We start from the raw sequence: 11,687 nt of genomic DNA, 5'->3' as shown, positions 1-11,687 counted from the left end.
TGTACAGAAGTTAACATGACTGTCATAATCGTTTCCATTCAGATCTTGATGGACAGAGAAGTAATAGGGATGGAACCTCTGTCGATGGAGAATTTGTAAGACACTTGCCTGACTCGTGCTCCTGCCTCGCGCAGTTGCGCCGGAGGTAACGTAAGGATCCATTGCAACAGCAGCATGAACATCAATTTCCCGCTCTTCTGTCATCATCTGTTTCCTTCTGTTAGGTTGTCTAGGTGTTACATTATCACTTTTGTAACTGGCTGAAGAGGTTGACAATTAACTGCCGAGATAGTTGACGTCTATTGAGTTATCTTGCCGCATACACCGAACAAGAACGAACTGCATTCTTCCTACACTCTCTGTACACCATGAGCATTTTGGCTTTTTTCCACTGACCACCTACTGCTTGGACTGTCACACACTAACTGACCAGCTAGTCGAAATGCACTCAGGGCGCACACACACACACACACACACACACACACACACACACACACACACACACACACACACACAAGCAAACATAACATAACAATACCCTACCTAGCAAATATGTGGGTTCAATAGAACAAACAGGTGACCGTGCAAAAACTTTGAACAATATGACGACTCACACTTAAATCCTGCAACAACCGACATTCTAATTTACCCCACTTTTAGTTTGTGGATGTCAATAGGCATTGTTTCAATAAAAAAGGTGCATATTTGCACTTTTTAAGGATTATTACAATCTGTACATTGGCTGACAACGAGTATATATGATATGATTTGAGTCGGAAGAAAGAGATATATAAGAACAACTTTTTTTGAGTCAATGCCCTAAAAATTTGAAACGACATACTGCACTTAAGTCGATAATTATAAGGATTAAGTGGCTTATGTGCTAATGTTCAACAAGTTCTGCTTGCCAAACATGTATTTATTTTTGCCACCAGAATGATCTCATATGGTATTCTAGGTAATGCAACACTTTAATGAACTGAACACATTATTGAATGTAAAAGAGTAAAAGATGTTAGTAGAAGAGTAGACAGACCAGAACTTGGCTCTGCTTTGGTAGACCAATGGCAGCACTGGGAAACAGTCAGTTTTACAAATTACTCTTTTAAAAATTACAACAAGGTCAGGTTGCTCTGTAACTGTACAGAGATATAAATCCACATGTGTGACAGATGTAGCATAGTCATACAGTTAATGCAAATGTGTATTTGTAGTAAATATTTGGAGCATAATTTTGTATCTTAAGACTGTGAGAGGATGCTTTAGCATTGCTTTCCTTTTCTTCCGTCTGCTACATATTTTTCAAATTGAAACAAAACACGGTTCAGTTATTGCCCTTGTTTCTTAATTCACTATGACTGTGTACAATTATCTGCAGTTTTGTTACGTAGTGGAAGTCATAGGCACTCTTCCCTTGTCATAGAATAGTGGAAGTCATAGGCACTCTTCCCTTGTCATAGAATAGATACAGAATTACAGGACAAGGTGGTATGAGATTTAAATCTCCACAGACTGCCTGTTACACACTTAGAATTCTTGTGATTATATCTTTATTAAACATAACAAATTAATTTCAATACATTTGCTGTAACAGTAAAACAATTCTACAAACAATATAGATACAAGATTAGGAAACAAACAGTTGAGAACTACAACATGGTTTACAATTTGCTCTACATTGCAAATCAGTGAAGTTTCACATTAATTTATTTTGTCAGACATAAATTAGATAATAGTGGCAAGACGACATTCCACATATCTGAGAGCACAAATACGTCTGCTTTTGCAGCTTAATTCTTTGACTCTGTTGATCTAGAGGGTATTTCAGGTCAACAGAAGCAACTGCTGTGTTCTAGTATTCGTCTAATTACACAAACTGCAAGGTAATAAAAGCCCACTTAAGTACAAAAACTTTGTAGTCTACCCTATTAATACAGGAAAGCACTAACTGAAAAATTTCACCAAATTTCCACTGTTTCACAAATCTAAGAGTGAGTACTATATTATACACTGTTTCTAATATCAATTTTTTTAACAGTTTTGTAGCAATAGAGTACGAAATTTCAAATTCATTAATCAACAGTCTGCATTGTATGCGTTAGAAGAGGATATTGTCAACATTACATGTAACTTAAGAAACTTTAAATAAGTTGATGGTCTCTTATTAATAATAGTTACAATAATACAATTCTGTTGCATTAGAGTTTCCGTTCACAAGTCCCCATTTCATAAATATTACACAAGACCAATATAAATTCATATATTATAATTGTTAGTAAAATTTTCTGATGGTATACTGTTGCATCTAGCGGGATTAAAGTGAAACAGTAGAAGTGTAATAAAAGATTTGGAGATATGTAAATTTTGAGACAAACTAAGGAGACATTTAATTATGGTCACTTAAACATTTAATGTACAATTTCGCTGCCTTTTAAATGCAATTTTAATTGCTGAATCAAAACGCTTATGGCAACATTTTCTAGTTGTTCTCTACCTCTACAACACATACAATATACAGTTAGTACAATCTAAGTGAGAGCCTAAACAGATACCAGCAAAGTGTCATTAGAAAATGATTGACAACTGTTGCAGTAGACCATCCAGTCAAAACAGCTTTATTTCTAAACGTAAGCACACTGAGTAATGAAATTCCATTAACTTTGTGACATGTACAAATTATTTCCTGATGACAGTAAATAGAAAGATCTTCCAATACATAAAACATGGAGACATTTGGTATAGTGTGAACAAGTCCTCCTGAAATCATGGATATTTGCAGTTCTATGTTTGGATTTATAACTCTGTTTTCGACTACGAAAAAATTATTGTAAATGCATTAATGCAAAAAATAAGAAAGCTTTAAGTACCTTTTAGTAAGTAATTACCACTAAAATCACAGGAGAGTCAAACGTTTGCCACGAAATCTGGGAATGTATAATGGCATTATTGTTAAGGAAATAAATACATAAAAAATAACAGGGTACCATGATACGAAATTATAGTAGGTCATAGTACAAAAACTGGAAGACGATAATAGTTGATCTATAAAATAATTTAAATATTTCCTTACTCTGAAAAATATAGTAAGTATAGAATAATTTTGTGCTTAAGTTTGTTCGCAGGAACTGTCTTGAATGGGTTAACAAGGAAACCCCCACATGCACTCTTTTTTCCGAGAAACTGAAGTAGTGAAATCACGGACACAGGGAGAGGGAACTACTACTCTTACGTCCACTCTAGAGACCTCTTAACACTGGGCGGTGCTGAGTGCGTGCTACTGGCAGAGCGGCGTCGGGGTCAGTCGGCTGCGCGCTGCACTTGGCGGTGCCTGCGTTCTCAGGGCTGGCAGGTCGGCTCCCACGCGTTGTTTACGTCGAGGCGTCCTTCCTGCGGTAGCCTTGAGAGCGCCGCTCTGAAACGAGAAAGCCAAGTGTGCGAAATGTGCCATTCAGCGCCATACACAAATGGTATAGCATGCATTGCCACCTAGTACCCTCGAAATATTCCCTCCTACCCCCTTCTCTCTTGCACTGAGCACGAATAGAGAATGCTGCTTCGATTTGGCAATTGAATCTCAATGTAGACAAGTGTAATGTGCTGCGGATTCATAGAAAAAAAGATCCCTTATCATTTAGCTACACTATAGCAGGTCAGCAACTGGAAGCAGTTAATTCCATAAATTATCTGGGAGTACACATTAGGAGTGATTTAAAATGGAATGATCATATGAAGTTGATCGTCGGTAAAGCAGATGCCAGACTGAGATTCATTGGAAGAATCCTAAGGAAATGCAATACGAAAACAAAGGAAACAGGTTACAGTACGCTTGTTCGCCCACTGCTTGAATACTGCTCAGCAGTGTGGGATCCGTACCAGATAGGGTTGATAGAAGAGATAGAAGAAGATCCAACGGAGAGCAGCGCGCTTCGTTACAGGACTATTTAGTAATCGCGAAAACGTTACGGAGATGATAGATAAACTCCAGTGGAAGACTCTGCAGGAGAGACGCTCAGTAGCTCGGTATGGGCTTCTGTTGAAGTTTCGGGAACATACCTTAACCGAGGAGTCAAGCCGTGTATTGCTTCCTCCTACGTATATCTCGCGAAGAGACCATGAGGATAAAATCAGAGAGATTAGAGCCCACACAGAGGCATACCGACAATCCTTTCCACGAACAACACGAGACTGGAATAGAAGGGAGAACCGATTGAAGTACTCAAGGTACCCTCCCCCACACACCGTCAGGTGGCTTGCGGAGTATGGATGTAGATGTAGACATAGATTTCGCAATTTGATTCCACCACTGATGCCCCACGTGGGTTGCAGTCTACAGCAATCCAACTTCTCTCGTACTCAAACTCTTACGTACACCATTCCTAGGTCACAATTGGGAACGTCCGTTCTTTGCAGGACACCACGTCGTTCAAGGAATTCCCTAGCAACCTTATTCTTGAAACCTAGGTTTTCGTTAAACTAATCGTTTGACCAGTAGCTGTTAGCACAAACGTTATACAGTATCTTTGGTAGCGAAAGATTCGTTACTATGGCTTTATTTTCTTTTTCTTTTTTTTTCTTTCTGGCACCACACCTTACTACAAAAGCGTCTGAGGAAGTGAGGCTGAGTTGGTGCCATTTATTAACGGATGTCCTTAGAGAGAATCAACAGAAAAACTTATCTTTTAACTTACTAATTTAAATATTCGCTGTTTTAATCCTGTATCTAACTCTGTATTTCGTTAGCCAACTTATGATGCATGGCGGAGGGTTCTTTGCGTACCCTCTTTTCCGTTTCAGTCTCAAATAACATTCAGGGAGAACGGTTACTGATAAAGCAGTCGGCACACGCGACGAGTTAGCTAACGCCATGTCGCTCCACGGGTTTTGTGACGTCACTTCCTAGTATTTTACGTTTAACTGCTATTTCGTTGGGCGAAACACAAAATAACTTCCACAATATTTCGGCGACGTCTCACGTAAAGTAGAAGCAATAGGAAGCAAGAATGCTCCCTACATCCCAAGCAGAAATCAAGAAGCCATATTGTAGTTGTGTTCAGTAGGAGCCAATATTCGGAGGGTTTAATGTCCTATCTTACACCAAACGAATATATGCTGCTTCTAAGCTCCAGCACACAATGTCTCGAGAACGAATCATTGTTGGTTCTATTTGTTGTAATAAAACCGACGGGAAACGTCATATTGCTGTTTGCAGGATTTTCTTATTTAATTATTATCGCGTTATAATCCCGTATCATCAGCGTAAGCCACTTTAAGGCAGTGGTACATTGAATGTTCATGGAAAACGTGCTGTTTCTGTTACGATATGTTACAATTAAATATAAATTAATAACATTTCGGCGAATAAAGCCTATAAAAGACTGTAACACAAAACAGATAGTCGTTTATCACGAAAGCTATGGCCTAAGAAAGTGAGTAGAGGCAGCATGTTAAGGAATAGAGGTTTTGTTGTTACAGGGTTCGCGTCTTGTTGCATCCAATTTTTTTTACCTTCACGTTTTCAAAAAAGGTTGTCGGCCTTTCTAACGAAATTAATAGAAATAATATCTGTAATACTTGATGTTACTTAAATGTAAGTACGTTCTCCGTCAGGAGAGAGTTAGTTTGATTTAGTGGACTTCTGTAAGCTCGTGTCGTACTGGCTGGTCATGTATCTCTCCTTTTTGTCTTTGTACATGTTTACGGATATTGAAGTCTTTATTTGTGCCACTGACTGAAAAACATAACCAGTTTATGGTCAAGGGAGGAAATGTGCCGTTTAATAGACCTAACGTAGGAATTTTACGCACGTCCATTTTCTTGAAGAAACTATATTGTTTGTGAGCCAAATAAATCCGAGAAGAGCCGCTGGAGAGCGTTGAGAGCGCAAAATCACATTATCCAGATCATCCTGTGTGTCGAAGGTGCTGTGAGATTGGATATCCCGCCTGCGTGCACGACAACATTAGCTGCGTGGCCCCGAGTGTCAACGGCTTATGGCGCCATGTGAGTATGAATGCCTCCATTTACACTTTCATGTTCTTTTCACGATGTATACGCAGGAGAAATCGTTATATAGGGTGTTAATAAGTAAATATTGGGGTTTTAAAGCTTTATAATATTTATTGTATTAAACTTACAGCTATAAATGCTGTCAAATGAAAGAGCAACTCAAACAGTTTTACCAAGAGCGTTATAAATGTTCAATGTGAGCACCATTTAACACACGGCACGCATCTAGTCTATAGCCGCGTTCTTCCCAAACGTTGATCAGTGTGTCTTCAGTGATTATAGCAACTGCCGCTTCAATCCGGTTTCTTAATTCAGGGAGGTCTGCTGGTAGCGGAGGCAAGTACACACGATCCTTGATGAAGCCCCAAAGGAAAAAAGAATCACATGGCATTAGGTCGGGCGGACGTGCAGGCCATGCAAAGTAAGTCCTGCCATTGGGGCCCCTTGCGAAACTCTGCTATAGACTTCCTGTGTGCCGCGTGACAAATGGTGCTCAAATTGAACATTTATAAGGTTCTTGGTAAAACTGATCGAGTTGCTCTTTAATTTGACGTTTTATAACTACGTTTAATACAATAAATATTATAAAGCGTTAAAACCCCGATATTCATTTATAAAAACCTTGTATTTATGTACGGTTCTAGGACGCCATGTTTTCAGAATTTTAAAGGTAAACCACAACGTCATGCACAGTGGCTCCCTTTAGCGTCTGCCACTGGAGTTTTAGGAACGTCCTTGCGATACTTCCGCACTTGCTAAATGAATTTATAGTGAAAGGCGCTGTTTTTGTTAGGTTCTTCTCTGCTTCTTCAAAAAATGGTTCAAATGGCTCTGAGCACTATGGGATTCAACATCTTACGTCATCAGTCCCCTAGAACTTAGAACTACTTAAACCTAACTAACCTAAGGACATCACACACATCCATGCCCGAGGCAGGATTCGAACCTGCGACCGTAGCAGTCGCGCAGTTCTAGACTGAAGCGCCTATAACCGCTTGGCCACATCGGCCAGCTGTCTGCTGCTTCTGTCAATCGTATCTGGTAGGGGTCCTAGCTCGATAGACAGCTTTGAACTGTCAGCGTTATGAGGCTTTTGCAAGCTACATCATCCGTGATCAAACTGTGTCTTGGAGTTGGCTGAACTGATCAATTTTACGCGGACCATCATAAAAACCGTGGTGAAGGTTTTTGTTGCTGCGAACGTGTTTACTTGAGCTGCTTCTAGTAGCAGTCTGCTGTTGCTCACTAGGAGAATACTGTTTCAATGAACCTCAGTCTTGCGTCTCCTTTTCTGCGATTAGTTTTATGTGGTCGCCCCAAAACTACTTAGTAAGCAAAGTGTGTGATATTTTAAGAGTATGACGGCTTGCGATGGTTTTCAGAGTTCGCGCAATCCTACAATAACAAGTCTTTCCGTCTACTTATAAGCAGTCAGTTGAATTTCCTCATGTTGAAAGTCAGATGCTGCGTCAAGTGTCAATCCTCTGCAGGTCTTTCAGCATTTCGCTAAAATTTTCTAGAGTTTCGACTTCTCTATATCGGGTGGCGAGGAACATCCAGAAGGCCTGTAAGGGTTTTGCAGGATACGCTGTGCTGAGAAAAAATATTTAAAGCGAAAAATTCGTTATGTTGCGCCGTTTCCGAGTTAATTAGCGTTGGAGTTAGCCGATCAGGCCGCTGAGCGCGCACATCCAAGTGGCCCGCCAGATGTAATTCAAAAAAATGTGTGTGAAATCTTATGAGACTTAACTGCTAAGTTCACCAGTCCCTAAGCTTACACACTACTTAACCTAAATTATCCTACGGACAAACACACACGCGCCCACGTCCACACACACACACACACACACACGCGCCCACGTCCACACACACACACACACACACGCCCACGCCCACGCCCACACGCCCACACACCCACACGCCCACACACGCCCACACACACACACACACACGCCCACACGCACACACACGCCCACACACACACACACGCCCACGCCCACACACGCCCACACGCCCACACGCCCACGCCCACACACACACACACGCCCACACACACACACACACACGCCCACACACACACACACACGCCCACACACGCCCACACGCCCACACGCCCACGCCCACACACACACACACGCCCACACACACACACACGCCCACACACACACACACACACGCCCACACACACACACACACGCCCACACACGCCCACACGCCCACACGCCCACGCCCACACACACACACACACACACACACACGCCCACGCCCACACACACACACACACACACACACACACACGCCCACACACACACACACACACACACACACGCCCACACACACACACACACACACACACACGCCCACACACACACACACACGCCCACACACACGCCCACACACACGCCCACACACGCCCACACACACGCCCACACACACACACACACACACACACGCCCACACACACCCACACACACGCCCACACACACACACACACACGCCCACACACACACGCCCACACGCCCACACACGCCCACACACACACACACGCCCACACGCCCACACACGCCCACACACACACACACGCCCACACACACACACGCCCACACACACACACGCCCACACACACACACGCCCACACACACACACGCCCACACACACACACGCCCACACACACACACACGCCCACACACACACACACGCCCACACACACACACACGCCCACACACACACACGCCCACACACACACACGCCCACACACACACACGCCCACACACACACACGCCCACACACACACACGCCCACACACACACACGCCCACACACACACACGCCCACACACACACACGCCCACACACACACACGCCCACACACACACACGCCCACACACACACACGCCCACACACACACACGCCCACACACACACACGCCCACACACACACACGCCCACACACACACACGCCCACACACACACACGCCCACACACACACACGCCCACACACACACACGCCCACACACACACACGCCCACACACACACACGCCCACACACACACACGCCCACACACACGCCCACACACACACGCCCACACACACACGCCCACACACACACGCCCACACACACACGCCCACACACACACGCCCACACACACATGCCCACACACACACACGCCCACACACACACACGCCCACACACACACGCCCACACACACACGCCCACACACACACACACACACACACGCCCGCCGGGACCAGCCGCACAGTCCATGACTGCAGCGCCTTAGACTGATCGGCTAATCCTGCGCCCAGATGCAATTGCTGTAAGTTGTTCTCTCAGAGCAGATGATAGCCTACGAGAACGCTCGGTTTTTGTCTCTGGTTCGATCCCTACTGTCGTCCCATGTCCAACTTTTGTATCTGTCTCCTGTTCCGTTTTAGAAAACGGAACGAAAGAACATATTTGGCGACACCGGGTCTATGGCGGGCCGCTTGAATTTGCATGCGCAACGGCCCTGACTAACTTCAATGCTAATTACCTCGGTAATGGTGGAACGTACCGAATCTTTTTTCTTAAAAATTATATCTCAGTACACCTACCTTGCGACACCCTTACACTCTGACCACTCTGCATACAAGTGCATCGTTCGCAAATAGGCGTCACGTTAATTTTTAAGTTTATTGCATCTCTCCGTTATGAGTGGCATGCCGCGTTCTATTTGATAGGAACTCTTCAATCCAATCACAAAGTTAGTCCGATATCCTGTCTCAAATTGAGTTGATTCGGACACAATGGGGAGATGTCCAGCCCATAAATCATGGAACACGGCATTGACGGGCGCTACTGTCTGCTCAGTTCTGGATCTCGTAGACGAACGGAGCGATCTGAGTTTCACACGATCGTTGCTTACTGAATGGATGTCGATTTTCGGTCTGCTCAAAGGTCGTAAAACGAGAGCATATAACGTGTTCTAAAATTATACAACACTCTGACATCACCGATATTGGCATACAGTTTTGTATTGTCTGTTCGACGCCTCTTCTTGAAACCGGGATTTATCACGCATTTTTCCAGTCAGAACACAGTCGGCATACGGACCGTGAATTCGAAAGTCAACGTTGATCGTGTTGAGTTAAACGCTCTGAAGTGATGTGGCTTTTGCATAAAATGTCAGTTGTAGACTGTATCTGGCTCTCATATCAACAAGCTTGTTTACGAAATGGGTGGGCATAAAATCCTACGTCACCTCTATTAGAATGCACATTTCGTCCCTCGTCCAATGCTAGTCATGTCTTGCGAATGGTTCAAATGGCTCCGAGCACTATGGGACTTAACATCTTAGGTCATCAGTCCCCTAGAACTTAGAACTAGTTAAACCTAACTAACCTAAGGAAATCACACACATCCATGCGCGAGGCAGGATTCGAACCTGCGACCATAGAGGTCTCGCGGTTCCAGACTGCAGAGCCTAGAACCGCACGGCCACTTCGGCCGGCTTTGTTGATGTTCTGTGCACTTTAACAACTCAGCTCAATCAACATCAAAAACATTTTGATCATTAACGTGACTTAATTTAGTTCCTATGATCGAGTAGTGCTATACAGTTCTCACCCACTCGCACCCACGTAACACTACGTAATGACAGTGATCGTAAAAATACCCAAACGAAAGCAGCCGGAGGCGAATGTCCCGCCCCCGTCGACGGCAGTTTCCTTCATATTCGAGAGGGATGCCTGTGTCTCAGTCAGTTTCCGTACGAATATTCAAAAGGAAACTACACGCCAAGGGCATCTGGAGTTGTGTGCCTCCCCAAGGTCATTGCTCACAGCGCAACTGAGAGTTGCACATCTTTGTTGGGTCAAACACAGGAACTTGACAGTGGGTGACTGGAAGCGAGTAGAGTGATCAGACGAACTGCGTTTGATCAAATCATGCAAGGAATCGTGTCCGTTGATAACCGAATGAGGCGTTTAAAACGTAATGTGGAGACTTTAAGGCAGAAATGCTTCGCGACTTTTATTTAACAGACTCTTTTCTGCATGTTGATAATGAGTAGGCAGTGGACACTTTCCTCGTCCAGTATCACAGCCATATCTACAGGGTTGTGGGCGTACGTTCCTGGTTTGACGAGCACTGAGGCACCCTTCTAATGTCGACTCGAATGCTAAATTATGCGATATTAACCTCTATAAAATACAGGCGGAACCGTGTGGAAGTGCGTGTGAAACTGAAACGACATTTTGTGTCTATCCATCTACAAGTGGCTACAGATGGACATTTGTGGACACTAGCTCGTCGGCTCGATGCCATTAACAAGGCTGGAGGCGGTGTTGCTCGAGATTAGAGTGCCGTCTCCCAGAGGTGACCAATATTTTGTCAGCTATGCTTATCTTCTCTGACACTAACTGTTTCTTGCCTTTGGCGCCCGCGTGCTCTTGTGACTGTGTGTGTGGCGCCCAGATAACTGAGCTGATAAAAGATACCGCGACATACCTTCGAAGATGTCTTCGTAGGCCTCGAGCAGCTCGATCATGCGGTCGGCAGGCGGGGGCGGCAGGTTCATGATGCCGCCCAGCTCGGTGGGCAGCGCCTTCACCTCGATGTGCTCCAGCAGCGAGCCGCGGTCGCGACCGTGGAAGTGCAGCTGTAGCGCAAAACACAACTCTCAGTACACACTTAACAATACTCC

General features: G+C 44.3%; 1 protein-coding gene across 1 annotated transcript in view; it reads right to left on the bottom strand.

The window, feature by feature from the left end:
* Positions 1-1,533: 1,533 nt before the first annotated feature.
* Positions 1,534-11,687, bottom strand: part of LOC126335429 (alpha-tocopherol transfer protein-like) — a 130,546-nt gene continuing 120,392 nt past the window's right edge. The window contains exons 6-7 of the mRNA XM_049998708.1: positions 11,492-11,642; positions 1,534-3,412 (exon numbers count right to left, since the gene is read on the bottom strand). Of these exons, the coding sequence (XP_049854665.1) occupies positions 3,369-3,412; positions 11,492-11,642 (195 nt within the window). The 3' untranslated portion in view covers positions 1,534-3,368. The remainder of the gene's footprint in view (positions 3,413-11,491; positions 11,643-11,687) is intronic.

The sequence above is a fragment of the Schistocerca gregaria genome, chromosome 2 (genome assembly GCF_023897955.1).
Source record: "Schistocerca gregaria isolate iqSchGreg1 chromosome 2, iqSchGreg1.2, whole genome shotgun sequence".
Taxonomy (NCBI): Eukaryota; Metazoa; Arthropoda; class Insecta; order Orthoptera; family Acrididae; genus Schistocerca; species Schistocerca gregaria.
Note: the sequence above shows the minus strand (reverse complement) of the source record. Positions and strands in the feature narration are given on the sequence as shown.